Here is a 16,613-nt window from a genome sequence, read left to right as displayed (position 1 = left end):
TCTAGCACGCGATCTAGCTCTTGGCGGTGGTAGTGGTGTTGGCGCTGACAGGTAGGTGCAGGTGGTGCCAGTGTTGGAAGTGGAGGAGGTGGTAGAGATGGAGGTGGAGGAGTAGGTGTGTCTGGTAGTACTATCTATGAAGAAGGGGAATAAGCCCTTGAGTGCTCCGAATCTGAGGAAAAATAGATGTGCCTCCTTTTACTCTTCCTTTCTGTCCTCAACATTGAGATAGACTTCGACCTCCGATGATGACTCAACAGTGAACTCAGTCGAGTCCTCAACATCGATCTTCTCCTTCTACGTATCTTCATTGAGCCGCTCCTCGACGGTGAATGTTCAGGCCGCCTTGACGTCGGCCTTCTCCTCAAGTGGGTTCTAACTTACCTCAATGTCGATCTATACCTATTCTTTGATGGCAAATCAGTCCTTGACAGCGAGTGAAACAGTTAAAACCAAAATTCACAAGTGAGTTTTGAATAAAAAAGCCTAAAAGGCCTAGCTCAGTGCTCCAGGATGCTTTCACCAGGTACCGGAAACAAGAACTGAAGCAACTACCACCTGCTGAGCATGATGGGATACTTGTGGTCTCAACAGCCTTAAAGACACAGTCACTGTTTTACACTCACATAATAGCAGCCTCTGAAGCTACACTCTCAATTTTATTCTTCATCTCTTATTTTTCCAGAAAAGGGTTTTTGAAGGAGATTAGAGCTGTTTTGTTGAAAAAAAAATGCTCAAATTAAACATTTATATGGGTGTTTTGACTCTTTTTTAAGTACAATTTAAAGAACTGCACCACTGTAGCCTTTTTGCCTAGGATGCATATTATGTTCTTTCTTAAGTGTTTCTACAGGCCTTCCTTAAGTAAGGCAAATGTTTACACTTAAGAAGATATCATATAAAATAGTGTTACAGGATGCCCACATGTGGGCGGAACTATTCAAATGCTTATGACTCTCAACGGAGATCCCCTAAGAGAGAAGTACATTTCTGTTCCTTCTATTCCCATGTTCTTTTTATGTATTCCATCTATTGTAATCTTTTTCCAGAAGGTTACACAAGTTTTGATGTGTTCATAATTTTTCCAATAAATGAAATAAACCCTTTGCAGTGCAATGTAGCCAAAGACTTCTGAAGCTGTCAAATCATAGATTTGGTTGGCTTCTGCATGAACTGTATAGGAAAAGCTAGCTGTTTTGTGTAGCATGGTAAAAACATAGAAACTGCTATCTGCTCTACACCTTCCTTTCTTTTCTTCCAGGATTCCCTTCATATTTGACAAGCAGATATTCATCCATGTTAACACAAGCATTCCCTACAAAGTTACAGAACTGGACAATAGATTAAATCCATACCTTTAGCTATGTTATTCCACAGGATGTCCACATATTGGTCACGGTCACTTCTTGTATGCTCGTGGTAGAACCCCAAGGAGTGCTCAATCTCGTGCTGTATGATGCCTTTCGACATGCATTGCGTTTTATCCAACGAGAGATACTGAGCACCTCCAGTCTTCCCAAGGTACGACCAGCAGCTGAAGAGAGACAATACAGGTGAGGACCTTACCCATGCATAAGTACAACTGATCTCTTCTTCTCTACAGACCACAAACTGAGTGTTGTGGTATTCATTATAATGTATAATTGATCAATTGTAATGCATTTGTGGCCTGTTCAAAGCTTATAGGAATGTGGGGAGGAGGCGAAGGGAAAGTAAATGTAGGTAAATCTCACAAATTAGAGATAAACCATGTACAGGGGAGAGGGACTGTGAGGTGATTGATTCTGTGAAAGTGGAGAACCACAAAGTGTGTTAAATTTAAAAGGATTGAGATTATTTTAAAGGGTACATAAAGTTGTAAAGATGTACCCCCGAAAATCAGTTTTCTTTAATTCGTTTTTCAAACTGCATGTTTCAGAAAAACTCTGGATAAACACGTTTCTGATGAAGTTGGAAAACTGCAAAACTTTGTAAAAGGAGAAGAGGGTACGAGTTTTTTCAAGCGTAGAAAGACAAAAGGTTGTGATTGAATCTTTGGGGCTCCAATCTCATGTTTGCAGGCTCCACATGTCACTGCTGCAGAAGCTTTACCCAACCATCCATCAGAGTGAGGTCAAAGCAAAAGAGCAATCAGAGCTTTTATGAGGGCCAACATAATGTCATGCCTGAGCTGTGTGATGGTTTTCCCGTTGTAATTAAAATGCATTGACGAGAACCTGTCAGCTTTTGAATGGAAACCACCTAGGAGCTGACAAAGCATGTTTTACTCTACATTAACCAGTTTGTATTCTAAACAAACCAAAATGTTGGCGTATCCAACCCAAAACATGTGCTCTCTTGAAGAGGAGAACTCATCAGGGACAGGTATTGCACGGCCAGTCCAGGGATGTAGGGCTGCAACTCCAGCAATGAGTCAGAACAGAGGAGAGTCCTATGTTAAAAGTCCTCCATCAATCCTTTCACCTGATCTGAGCAGGCGTAAGACTTTTGATGTAGTCAAGTTGCAGATTGACGCAGTGGTAAATGTGACTGTGTCAGTTCTGCGTGGCCTTTAACGTGGGAAACTTACCCTGCATACATTCTACCTGCCGCTGGTGTAATGTGACGCATGCCTCTACAAACTGACGCATTAGGCCCAATGCACCAGTTTTTACATGGGAAGCAGTGTGGAGCACTGATTGAGCTGCCTCTGCGTAAAAACAAAATGATGCAAGGGTGGCGCAAGGTCTTTGTAAATGAGGCCCTTAGTGTGGAGTAGTGCAGAGTAGACTCCAGCGGTGTGGGGTGGTGTAGAGTGGAGTAAAGTGAAGTATGCATGGTGTGGTAGTGTACTGCCATTACAGACAACACATTGTCAATTAAAATAACCATTACATTTGCACAGACAGTGATAAAAGTATACAGCCCACAAACGATGTGTGGAAATATCACCTAGTGTATAGATTTGTTTTGATCTATTAAAACATTTGTTTCCACCATGCTTCATTTGTGCGTTTCTAATTCTGATATACTCTAAATTATCTGCACAGTTCATTTCCAGACATTTAAATTGTGTTGTGTGCTAGGAAAACAAAATGCCATTGTACAGCCTTCCTCAAGCACACCCCAGTAGTTAGCATGATTCTCAAATAAATCCTCTTACTTTGAAGTCAGAGACAGAAAGATTAACAGGAAGCTCCCTGGAAGATAGAGCTTGACATTTGACCTCTGTCTTTGAATGCACAGCAGATGTGACAATATAATAACAAGATTTAAAGGCCTGTATGAAGAAATCGAGAACTAGTGGAAGAATACAGTTAAAAGGGTTGAGGTAATGGAAGCGACAAACTCAATCTGGACATCCTAAACAAACAGAGTCAGCAAACAGGAAGCAAGGAAAAGTTAGTTAGAAACCACAAGGCCAATGGTAAGCAATGGGCAGAATGCATTCCAGGGTAGCTTTCCAAATGTACCCAAGATGTCATTAGCAAACCAGACAGCTATGCTGTCTGGAAGGCTTTGACCTAAAAATAAGGTAAAATGCCCAACCAGAGTTTTGTGTAATATTGCTTAAACTGTTGTGCATTTTTCGTAATTTCCTTTTTGGATATTACTCAAACTTCAGAATTAGACAATGTCAGCATATGTAAAGGTAAGGAAAAAAGGAAACTTCTCACCACTCAGAAGTTGTGTGTAGCTGTCACATCCAGATGTGGTCTTGGGTCACACATGTTGGATATTAACCCGGGAAGCCCAAGTTCTCACCTAAGCTGTGCCCTATATTTAGACCTTAGACAATTAGGGTAACCAGCAGCATGCGGAGCTGCATCAGGAAATGGAAAGTGAAATGTACTCGGAGCTCTTTGAACAGCACCTTGCCAATTAGAATGCTATCTCTGTAACGAGGAAAACTGGTCCCAGACGTCTTCCTGCTTAGAGAGTAGAAGGTGTCCATCCTCGTCTCGCCACTGTGCTAGCAGTGACCAATGTGCATGTATAGACCTGGCATATAGCCGTCTGCTTTCATGGTCATTATTGTGGAGATGACACCACAAGGGTTTTGCAAATATATGAGGTAAAAGGTAGAAACTAGCCCTGGCATCATGGCCAGATGAGATTGTGTATTTGTGTTTGTAGGATCTGAGAAGACATACCCGTTCCCAGAGCTGATGCTCAAGTAGTCAGCCTCCATTGTGCGGTCAGTAAACTTGACGCAGGTCAGCGTGTTGAACTCCTGTAGTGCTGCCCGGATCAGAGCCTTGTTGATATTGCCTGGGTGAGGGTGGGGAAAAAGGGATTGAAAGCAGAGTTAGGATGGAAGGAGGATGATACTGATTCTTGTGGATCTACACCAGTACTTCCTAGAGGTCCCAACACAAAGATAACAGGTGCACTGACAACCAGCCTAGTCATCTGTGCCAGACCAATCTATGAAAAAAATCTGACATATCTTGGGTGGTAGATAGCATGGCCTGCGATTGATTTCACCAAAGTTGCAATGGTCTTCAAAGTAACTAGGTGTCTACTCCACCCCATATTAGCCACTATTATCCAGGTGTTCTCCATTTCATGATACTGCAAAAACACCTTAACCACTATTTGGAAGGAGCCCAGGAGACCCATCAAGAGCAACTAATAACCACTGCTCCCCTTAGCTTACACTCTAGGGGATGATTCCATCCAATACCCACCGTTTGAAAGAGAACCCATATTTCTAGGAACACACAGAGTGAATGAGGACATTCTCCAGTAGTGTGAAAAAAGACCTCATATCTCTAATAACATGCAAGCTGAACAAGTACTCCCTCCAAAAGTCAGTGCTGTATATAAAGACCTTCTTCTTCTATCAGCCTGGGCTGTGCTTCAAGTATGTCTTCATGCTCTTGTGTGGGAAAATCCTTAGATCCCATCAGCCTTTATTGTTTAGGAGAACTTCTATTTCCCTTCAGTTTGTATTATGAGTTAGAACCTGTAACTTCTGTCAGCCTTTATTGGGAAGGAGAACCCCTAACTTCAATCAGCCTCTATTGGGAAGGAGAATCCCAAATTCCAAAGGCCTGAATACCGAAGGAGAACCCTAACTACCATTCGTCTGAACTGAGTAGGAGAACCCCTAACTTCCATCGGACTGTATTGGGAAGGAGAACCCCTAGCTCCCATCCGCGAGTCTTGTGAAGAACTTCCATTGGCCTGTATTGTGAGGGTGAGCCCTGACATTCCATAAGTCTGTATGGTGAAGGAGAGCCCTCAACTCTCATCAGTCTGTCGCTAACATACAGCCTGTACTGTGAGGGAAAACCACCCACCTGTACTGTGAAGGAGAACCCCTAATCCTATGTGCCTGTATTGTTAAGGAGAACCATCTGCCTGTATTGTGAAGAAGGTTGCCTAGCTCCTACCAGCCTGTATTAAGAAGGAGAACCCCCTACGTCCCATAGGAGCCAATAACTCCCATCAGCCTGTATTTTGAAGGAGGACCCATAATTCCCATCAGCCTGTATGGTGAAGGAGAGCCCCTAAATCCCATCAGCCTGTATTGTGAAGGAGGACCCATAATTCCATCAGCCTGTATGGTGAAGGAGAGCCCCTAAGTCCCATCAGCCTGTATTGTGAAGGGCAGCTCCTCAGTCCCATCAGCCAGTCTAGTAAAGAATGTATCACACACCTGAGATAATATAGTGACTACCCTCTTATTACACACATCAATCAGCATATGCAGGAGGAGTACTCATTCCTGATGTCACCAAGTATAAGGGGTTCCTCCCAACCAGTCAGTTTTATGGGAGGACATTACAAAACACAGTGATAAGTAGAAAGCTCCATATGCCATTGCAGGCATGCACTCCCTAGAGGTGATATGGTTAAGGGGCTTATCCCTCTCCACCAGGTAGCCGGAGGAGCCAAGTCATAAAGCATAGTGCTGTAACCACCTAGCATATGAAAGAACAATACAAATATCTTACTAAATTCAGGATCTAGGACGAAGGGCACAGCGACGGTCCCACTGCTGGACTGTGGCCAGATGCATTGGTTACACTTCACAGCACTGCGGAAGAGCTGCATCTTGATGTCCCCCTGGAGTAAGGTGTTCGAACTTCCTGAAAAAAGAGTAAATGATGGCTTGAGTAAGGGAGTGTCGCTTACAAACAGTAATATCTTAGTTTGTAAAACACTCTTGCTGCACACACTGACAGTCTGATATTCTGAAGAGTAAGGGACAACATTGTTTATCAGATAGCAGAAACAGAGACTACATTCCAGTTGATCCTGCCTCAGTGAATAACAAACTCATTGAAAGTAGTTGGCTCTATGATAATAGATTAGTCAAATGTCAAAATCTGTGTTTGGTTAATATTTCATAACCATAAAAGACACCATGAAATAATTAATACAGAAACTTTTAAAAGCTGAAATCAAATACAATCTGCATAAATATCCGGTAATGAATGCCTAATTGTTAGATCTGACAGCCTTAGAGAGGTCATCCCCCAACTTTTTGCCTGACACCCTCCACTTTTCTGACACTGTTTTTGCCGCTTTTAGGACTCTACACACTTTACCATTGCTAACCAGTGCTAAAGTGCATATGCTCTCTCCCTTGAACATGGTAACATTGGTTTATACCCAATTGGCATATTTGATCTACTTGTAAGTCCCTAGTAAAGTGCACTACATGTGCCCAGGGCCTACAGATTGAATGCTGCTAGTGAGGCTGCTGCACTGGTTGTGCCACCCAAATAAGTAGCCCGTTAACCATGACTCAGGCCTGCCATTGCAAGGCCTATGTGTGCAGTTTCACTGCCACTTCAACTGGGCATTTAAAAGTACTTGCCAAGCCTTAAACTCCCCTTTTGTCTACACAAGTCACCCCTAAGGTAGGCCCTAGGTATCCCATAGGGCAGGGTGCTATGTAGGTAAAAGGCAGGACATGTATTTGTGTGTTTATGTCCTGGTAGTGGAAAACTCCTAAATTCGTTTTCCACTACCGTGAGGCCTGCTCCTTTCATAGGATAACATTAGGGTTACTGTTAGACTTGGCATCATTTGTATGGTCTCCCCTAACATTTTGCCTCTACTTCCCAGGTTGTTTCTGTGTGCTGGACTTTGTTTTTGCTGTTTTGTTTGCTCTGGATACTTTACCACTGCTGACCAGTGCTAAAGTGTAAGTGTTCCCTGTATAAATTATGTGTGTACATTGGCTTCTCCATGATTGGCATATTTGACTTATTAGTAAGTCCCTAGTAAAGTAACCTATAGGTGCCCAGGGCCTGTAAATCAAATGCTACTGGTGGGCCTGCAGCACTGGTTGTGCCACACACATAAGTAGCTCTGTAATCATGTCTCAGACGTGCCACTGCAGTGTCTGTGAGTGCAGTCTTAACTGCCAATTCGACTTGGCAAGTGTACCCACTTGCCAGGCCTAAACCTTTCCTTTTCTTACATCTAAGACACCCCTAAGTTAGGCCCTGGGTAGCCCCATGGGCAGGGTGCAGTGTATGTTTAAGTTAGGACATATACTAATGTGTTTTATATGTCCTGACAGAGAAATACTGCCAAATGTAGTTTTAACTGTTGCAAGGCCTACCTCTCTCATAGGTTAACATGGGGGCTGCCGTTAAATATGATTAAAGTGTAGATTCCCTTTGGGACCAGATAGACATTTGGAGTTTGGGGGTCTCTGAACTCACAATTTAAAAATACATCTTTTAGTGAAGTTGGTTTTTAGATTGTGTGTTTGAAAATGCCACTTTTAGAAAGTAGCCATTTTCTTGCTGAAACCATTCTATTACTCTGCTTGTTTGTGGATTCCCTGTCTGGGTTAGTTTGACAGTTGGGCTGTTTGCACCTCTCCTCTAGACAGTGACACAAAGGGAGCTGGGTGGTAGTCTGCATGTCCTGATGAGAGGGTAGGAGTGGTCACTTACACCTGAAAGGGCTGTGCCTGCTCTCACACAATGCAGTCTCCAACCCCCTGGTGTGTGTCTGGGGCCTGGCCTGGGCAAGGCAGGACCTTGAAAACAAGAGATACTTCTCTTTGAAGTAGGTCTACTTCAAATGCAGAAATGGGCATAAGAAGAGCGCCCAAACCCCTGGAAGAAGATAAGTTACTTACCTGTAACTGTGGTTCTCCAGTATTGGTATCTTTCATAGGCACCTTTGTGTTTTGGGTTCCTCTTTGACCTCAGCACCTGACCGGCCCTGTGCTGCTGGTGTGGTAACATTGTGGTTGCCTTGAACCCCCAACGGTGGGCTGCCTATGCACAGGAACTTAGACTTGTAAGTGTCTTACTTACCTGACAAACTAACCATTATTTACCTCCCCCAGGAACTGTTGATTTTTGCAGTGTCCACTTTTAAAATAGCTTATTGCCATTTTTACTAAAACTATGTATGTTATTGCTCTAATTCAAAGTTCCTAACTTACCTGTGTGGAGTACCTTGCATTTTATGTATTTACTTCAAATCTTGAACTTGTGGTTCTAAAAATAAATCAAGAAAATATATTTTTCTTTATAACAACTATTGGCCTGGAGTTAAGTCTTTGGGTGTGTGTTCCTCATTTATTGCCTGTGCGTGTACAACAAATGCTTAACACTACCCTCTGATAAGCCTACTGCTCGACCACGCTACCACAAAATACAGCATTGGAATTATTTAATTTTGCTACTATCTTACATCTAAGGGGAACCCTTGGACTCTGTGCACACTATCTCTCACTTTGAGATAGTATATACAGAGCCAACTTCCTACACCAAGATTGCCAAGGAGTTCGCTTCTATGACTGTGGTGGCCGCCATAGTTGAAAACTTCTTTCCAATGGAATCTAACCGCCGCCCTTCTCTATCCGGGGGTGCAGCAAGTGGGGAAAATGGATTTCTGGACCTACGCTGGGCTGCCTGAGATATCACCGAGTCCGGTGAGTTGTCTGGCACCTTGTTTTTCTTGTCCAGCCTTGGAAGCACCCCTGGGACTGAAGATGAGGTCTGCATGACTTTAAGGCCCTCCTCCCAGATAAAGTCAACAATTGTTATCACCCAAACCGATTCCCTAGTGTCCTCCTTAAAATCATAGAGGAAGCAATCTGACTGCGTAGATGTTATGGGCAGATGAAACCTCTTCGCTGCTTTCTCCATCACACTATTGAAACCACCAATGTCTTGTGTTGGAGAATCAACCGGTGGTGGTGTAGAAGGGGATGGCGTCTGAGTTTGATACTCATCCCATTTATCAAGAAGTGATTCTGTGTCCTGTATCTCGCCCTCTTCTTGTTCGTCATCTGACGAGAGCGGATCGTTATCCTGATCGGACGATGGGAATGGAATAGGTCCTTGGGATTCTGATGGCTGATTGGGAGGGCTCAATTGTATTGGCGGAGGTTGCACAGGAGTGGTTGAACCCGGTGGAGGAAACCTAGAGTAATAATCCTGCATCATATGTTGAAGGTTGGAAATCAATGGTACTGGCATCTGGATCGTTTGCTCTTGTTGCAACTCTTGAGGTCTGGTTGCCTCGGCTCCTGCAACAAGTGCTGTTTATATAGCTGTTCACCCTCTACCTCATCATCTTCATCTTGGCATTTTATTCGCAGGTCTGAAGGGCTGCGTGTAACCGGAAACAGACCATCGTCCCGTATATATCTCCCTCCTCGTCATCATCGTCATCAAAAAGATGTTGTGGAGGTGCCGGCGATACCTTACTAGGTGACGTATGAGAGCGTAGAAGAGTCTGTTGACTGGACTTTTGTCTTTTTGCCAGAATTCTCAAAGGTAAGAAGGAAGATTTTCCAGACTCTGTAGGTGTGGACGCAGAAATTTGTGGTCGTCAATGTTGTGGTCGTCGACGGTGGTATTGTCGAGGGTGTGGTCGTCGACGGTGATCTCATCGACAGTGAACTCATGATCTCATCAACAGAGCCATAGTTGATGGAGTGATATTTGTGTTGTCGTCGACACTGTGGCCAGTGGAACTGTCGTCGAGGAGGTACTTTACAGTTTACTCGTAGAAGTTAATGTCGATGGTGTGCGCGTCGACGATAGGGATCTTACTTTCTTCTCCGTCAACGGTCGCTTTTAAATCTTTATAGCTTGGATAGCTGAAGAACCATACTTCAGAGTCACCGATGTTATAGTTGTTGAAGATAACGGTGACAAAGTGATGATCATGGGCGATGATGGAGCTGTAAATGTTGCCGTCGCTGTGGTTGTAGACGATGCAAAACCTGGCGGTGGCAGGGAGCTTGATGATTTCTTAATCTTTTTGGAGGTTGTAGCTAGAGTGGACGGCTCAGAGCAAACCTTACCACCATATTCCCTTGAAATTGAGGGATATTCATCAGCTCTTTCCTTGAAAGAATGTAGGGGGTCATTCTAACTCTGACGGGCGGCGGAGGCCGCCCGCCAGAGTTCCCCCCTCCAGAACACCGCTCCGCGGTCATAAGACCGCTGCGTGATTCTGGGTTTCCCACTGGGCTGGCGGGCGACCGCCAAAAGGCCGCCCGCCAGCCCAGTGGGAAACACCCCTCCATGAGGATGCCGGCTCCGAATGGAGCCGGCGGAGTGGAGGATGTGCGACGGGTGCAGTTGCACCCGTCGCGAATTTCAGTGTCTGCTCAGCAGACACTGAAATTCTTTGTGGGGCCCTCTTACGGGGGCCCCTGCAGTGCCCATGCCATTGGCATGGGCACTGCAGGGGCCCCCAGGGGCCCCACAACACCCCATACTGCCATCCTGTTCCTGGCGGGCGACCCGCCAGGAACAGGATGGCGGTATGGGGTGTCAGAATCCCCATGGCGGCGCAGCAAGCTGCGCCGCCATGGAGGATTCTGCAGGACAGCGGAAAACCGGCGGGAGACCGCCGGTTTTCCTGTTCTGACCGCAGCTGAACCGCCACAGTCAGAATGTCCTGAGGAGCACCGCCAGCCTGTTGGCGGTGCTCCCGCCAACCCTGGCCCCGGCGGTCCGTGACCGCCGGGGTCAGAATCAGGCCCGTAGTCTCTTAGCTGCCTTACTGGTTTTAGGAGAAAAAGTCTCCATAGATCTCTTCCTCTTCTTTGACGCCATAGATGCATCATCGTCCTTCTCATCAGAAAGAGACTCTCCGGACTTATGTTTCTGGTGCCAAAGAAGGAGCCTGGCTTCACTATCTCTTAAGAGTCCTGCTGGGAAATGTTATATAAATCTTGCAGTCCTTCACCTTATGCTCTGGGTGAAGACAGTAGATGCAGTCCTTGTGGGGGTCTTCACAGTGAAGCCTTAGCTTACCACAGGTGCTGCAAGGTCTAAACAAACCCTTCTTTGCTGAAAACGTGCTGACAAAGTACAGCTGATTAGTTAGAAATGGACTATCTGGAAATATTTCCTGAAGAAAAGGTTAATTGAGCAGAGCTCAGGGAGACTTTCTTACACACAACGTGCAGTAGAAAATCTGAGAGACTGAGCCTCTGTGCTGAGGGTTCTAAAGGGTGGTCTAGCCAGATTGGCTGGACTTTGGGTCTTTTCTAATGGAGCTAATAAGCTATGAAAGTGAATGTATTTTTACCATTGACTACAACGAAAAAAGAAAAAAAAAAAGTCTACTGCTTTCTATATACCGTGCGACTCAATGATTCAAGCATGTGAATCTATGAAAGATACCCCAATACTGGAGAAATTAGATTACTTCTGAAACCAAGAGGAACCTCTGCCAAGGAGAAAAGCTGGAGGAGGAGTACTTCCCCTTTGGCTGTGATAGTGCTTTGCTGGGTTGGCCTGCAGTAGCTGCTTCTACATGAGAGAGGACAAAGACTAACTTTTCCCACTGGTGAAGAATCTCCAAGGGCTTGAAACTGAGCTTGCCTCCTGTTTTTAAAGTCCCAAAGACTTCTATCTGCCAGCACTTGCGCTTTCTGCTGAGAGTCCTGCCTGCCAAGTGGTGCCCTAACCTGTCTCTGGGCTCTTGAAAGGTGCAGCTGGTGGAAAAAGACAGAAATCCATGCAAAGACCACCGTGCGGGGAAACTTTTGACGCACCACCCGCTTCGTGGCTGAAAAATGACGCACCGCCGGCCTCGCTGCTAAACCCGGCACTCCACCTGCATCGTGGCTGGGAGATCGACCCAACGTGGTTGGGGAAACAATGCGCAACACCCGCTGTTAACAACGCAAGCACCACACAGTGCGGTTTCTTGACACCGTGCAACTGGATTTTGACACAACATCACTGGGCGTGGAAAATTAATGCAATGCCTGCCCAGACCCGAGGTGCCTATCCGGATCGACGCATTGCTTTTTTGCAGTAAGGAAAAACGACACGTGCCGACCCGACCAGAGGAGGAACGACGCACGGTATCACTCGCTGGGCTTTTCTGAAGCACACTTGCCTGTGCGGTGTTATTTTGACGCAACCCAGGTACTTCTTCACGCTAACGGTGTTCTCACTGTTTTCTAAAGGATTTAAGACTCTTATCTTTTTGAAATTCATAACTTGACTTGTGTATGTTGGATTTTTGTCGTTTTGTTTAGATAACTTTTACCTATTTTTCTAAACCTGTGTTGTGTCATTTTGTAGTGTTTTCACTAAGTTACTGTGTGTGTTGGTAGAAATAGTTTACACCTTGCTTCTGAAGTTAAGCCTGCCTGCTCGTGCCAAGCTACCAAGGGGGCGAGCGGGGTTAACTGAGGGTGATTCTCCTTACCCTGACTAGAATGAGGGTCCTTGCTTGGACAGGGAGCAACCTGACTGCCAACCAAAGGCCCCATTTCTAACAGCGACCCTCAAATACTGTTTGAGTGGTAGATTCTGATCAGACAGGGGTAAAGAGGTCATATTTAGTATGGCCAGAAGGCTAATACAAAATCCTTCTGACTGGTGAGGTTGGATTTTATATTACTATTTTAGAAATGCTACTTTTAGAAAGTGAGCATTTCTCTGCACTTAAAATCCATCTGTGCCTTACAGCCTGTGTCCAATCCACATCTGGGATGGGCTCGTTGACAGCTCCCTTGTACATTTCACCCAGACAACAACAAGCACAGGATACTCAGTCACACCTGCACTCATCTGCATACTGAATGGGTCTTCCTGGGCTGGGAGGGTGGAGGGCCACTTACATTTCAAAGGCTAGTGGCCTGCCCTCACACAATGGAATCCCAAACCCCCTACTGGGACCCTGGCAGACAGACCTGTACTGAAAGGCGACCATATGCACTTCAAAACCACTCCTCCGCTTCAAAGGCATTTTCAGGTATATAAACTGGGTCTCTGACCCCACCAACTCAGACAATTCTGGACCTGAACCTGCAAGCTGTCAAGAGGAACTGCCTGGCTGCCCAAAAGACTCATCTGGAATACTTTGCTGAGAAGGACTGCTGCCCTGCTGCACTCTGACTTTGCTGAGAAGTGCTCTCCAAGGGCTTGGATTGAGCTTGCCTCCTGTTTTCAGAAGTCTCAGGGCCAAAAAGACTTCATCTCTTCAAGTCTGTCTCCCTTGTGTACTTTTCTCTCTCCCTCGTTCTCCTTCCTGCCTCAGCGTGCTTCTCTTTGGCCCCTCCCTTTCTGATGCACTTCTCTGTTTTGTACCCATCACCCTACTTTGCCCTGCATTGCTTCTATGTTCCCTGCCCTGTCTTGCTTCCATTTCCCTGCCCACAGCTGCATTGCTTCGGTGCCCCTCTGTTGCCCTTTATGTTGGTTTTGTGTCTCCAACCCTCCCGCTGCTGCTACCATATCCTCGCCTCCACTGTGTTTTTCTATGTCCCCCAATTCTCCCTTGCGTTCCTTCTGAACCCCCTGTTGTTTTCCTCCCATTGCTTCTTCCCACCCTATCATTTTCACTCCCCACACTTGCTTTAAAAACACTTTTAAAAAAATGTTTGTGCATTTTGCTTTGTTTTCACTTACCACTCTGACTTGGATCGTTAACAAAAATAATACTAATAATAATACGCTGCCTGATTTTGTGAGTGCACACACCTATAGGATGACGCTGGTGGCCGCATCTTAGTTTTCTTTTACTTTAACCATGCTGCACAGCATCAAGGATGCTGTAAAGCATGGCTAAAAACCATTGGGAAAGCCAGTAGGTCACAAAGGCGAAACCTATTGGCTTTGCCATTGCTTTTTACATTTAATCACCTGCCTCCTGCCACATAAAAAAATCCTCCACTGTTTTTATTGGGGTCACCTGCTTTAAAAACTGGTATCGTCCTCCAAAAAGTATCCATTCTCTTTCCACCTTAATGGGATCACTCTCTTGAACGCCTGACTTTAACTGACATTTTTGACTCAAGATGCTGACTGGTATGGTAAAAGGACATTTTGGGGTTTTAAGAGCACCAGATTACATTACACAATGACAGATTCAATTTTATTTTTGCTTCAGACATTAGGACATTAAGGGGGTCATTCTGACCCTGGCGGCCGGTGACCGCCAGGGTCACCGACCACGGGAGCACCGCCAACAGGCTGGCGGTGCTCCCGAGGGCATTCTGACCGCGGCGGTTCAGCCGCGGCCAGAAAGGGTAAACCGGCGGTCTCCCGCCGGTTTACCACTGCCCTTGTGAATCCTCCATGGCTGCGGAGCGCGCTCCGCAGCCATGGGGATTCTGACACCCCCTACCGCCATCCTGTTCCTGGCAGGTCTCCCGCCAGGAACAGGATAGCGGTAGGGGGTGCCGCGGGGCCCCTGGGGGCCCCTGCAGTGCCCATGCCCATGGCATGGGCACGGCAGGGGCCCCCGTAAGAGGTCCCCGCAAAGTATTTCAGTGTCTGCTAAGCAGACACTGAAATACGCGACGGGTGCAACTGCACCCGTCGCACCCCTGCAACTATTGAGCCGGCGTCCTCGTTGCAGGGGCATTTCCTCTGGGCCGGCGGCGCTCTTTTGGAGAGCGCCCGCCGGCCCAGAGGAAATGTCTGAATGGCCGCCGCGGTCTTTTGACCGCGGTGCGGTCATTCAGCGGCGGTACCTTGGCGGACGGCGGACCCCCTAAGTGATTTGCCCAGGACTACAAGCCAGTACTACAAGCCTGTTCCCCAGTTCCTGCCTCACCAGCTCTGGCCATTAGGCCACACCCCCTCGCCAATAATGCGTTACTTGGAAAATGCCACTCTGGGAACCATACCACAGGCTGCATCATACCAACAAAAGTAAATACCATGAAACGTGAACAATCTCTCCCTCTCTCCAAACACGTTTACATAAAAACCCATTATAAACTCATGCAAACCAGATCCCATGGCATACCCTCTCCATGGTCGTACATCCTCGCTGTTCAGACAAGAACACATCTGATCTCTGTGATGCCCCTCAGACACAGCAGCCTAGGATGCACACTCAGATGCTCCCTTGAAAACTGGGTCCACATGGCCCTTCCTCACCTATTGTCAATCACTTCTGTAGATAGTAACATCACCACCCTCTTTTACCATCCTATGGCAGTCCTGCCATTCTTCACAAAAAATCTCCCCCTTACACCTGCATCTGAATGCCGCTCAGCATGTCTGTTGGACCTCACGTCCTTGGTGTAGTTTTCCCCAACTTTTTGCTTTAAATCCTCCTAGTTTTGTTGGCATCATTTCTGATAGCCTTAGAACTCCTCACACTTTACCATTGCTAACTAGTGCTAAGGCACTTGTACTCTATCCCTAAAACTTGGTAACATTGGCTTACATACAACTGGCAATTTATTTTTAAGTCCCTAGTAAAGTGGTACTACATGTTCCCAGGGCCTCCAAATTAAATGCTACTAGTGGTCCTGCAGCACATATTGTGCCACTCACTTAAGTAGCCTTTGAAAATGTCTCAGGTCTGCCATTGCAGGCTGTGTGTGCAATTTCCAACTACTATATTGACCTGGCAAAATAAACCTTTTGCCACGCCTAACCCTTCCTGTTTATTACATTAAGTAGGCCATAGGCCAGGATACGCCATAAACAGCCCATAGGCAGAGTACAGTGTATTTAAAAGGTTGGACATATACTTCTAAGTTTCACATGTTCTGGTATAGCAAAACTCTTAAATTTGTTTTTCATTACTGCAAGGTCTACCTCTCCAATAGGATGACATTGGGTTACCTTATTACATTTAACAAGTGATAACTTTCAATTGAGAGCAGGTAGGAATGCAGAGTTTGGTCTCTAAAGAATTGCTATTTAAACCATTTTCAATGGTAAAGTTGGATTTTAAGTCACAGTCAATTCGGAAAATGCCTCTTTTAGAAAGTTGTAATTTTCTTGTCTCAACCATAGTGTGGCGTACAGTAGGGTGGATTGGCATACAGTAGAGTGGGGGAGAGTGGAACAGCGTACAGTGTTGTGGGGTAGAGTGGCATACTGTGGAGTGGCGATCAATGAAGTGGTGCACAGCTGAGTGTTATAGAGCACAGTGGAGGACAATGTTGTACAAGGTAATGTCGTACAGTGGGTCACATGACTTTGTGTAGCTGGCAGTTGGTCTTTGTGTAATACTCCCAGACAGTTAGATAAAGGGGTAATAGGTGTTTTCAGGATGGGCCATCTCTGTCAAGTGGAGGGGGTGTGACTGTCACCTACCATACATACTCATAACAAAAGCTCTGCCTCAGCACACTCACAAAGAGCTTCACATTAGTCTTTTGTGTCCCCAGACAAGCTGTGGCCAGGGCAGGGAGGCAGGAA

General features: G+C 45.8%; 1 protein-coding gene across 2 annotated transcripts in view; it reads right to left on the bottom strand.

Annotated features, from left to right (window-relative positions):
* The window catches only part of LOC138283719 (astacin-like metalloendopeptidase), an 80,682-nt gene that overhangs the window by 25,808 nt on the left and 38,261 nt on the right, over positions 1-16,613 (bottom strand). For both annotated transcript variants that reach the window (XM_069221763.1, XM_069221762.1), the window contains 3 exons: positions 5,943-6,077; positions 4,134-4,251; positions 1,356-1,534 (listed from right to left, as the gene is read on the bottom strand). In XM_069221763.1, coding sequence (XP_069077864.1) covers positions 1,356-1,534; positions 4,134-4,251; positions 5,943-6,077 — 432 coding nt within the window. The remainder of the gene's footprint in view (positions 1-1,355; positions 1,535-4,133; positions 4,252-5,942; positions 6,078-16,613) is intronic.

Source organism: Pleurodeles waltl, chromosome 3_1 (genome assembly GCF_031143425.1).
Source record: "Pleurodeles waltl isolate 20211129_DDA chromosome 3_1, aPleWal1.hap1.20221129, whole genome shotgun sequence".
NCBI lineage: Eukaryota > Metazoa > Chordata > Amphibia > Caudata > Salamandridae > Pleurodeles > Pleurodeles waltl.
This window is presented reverse-complemented; position numbering and strand designations above follow the sequence as displayed.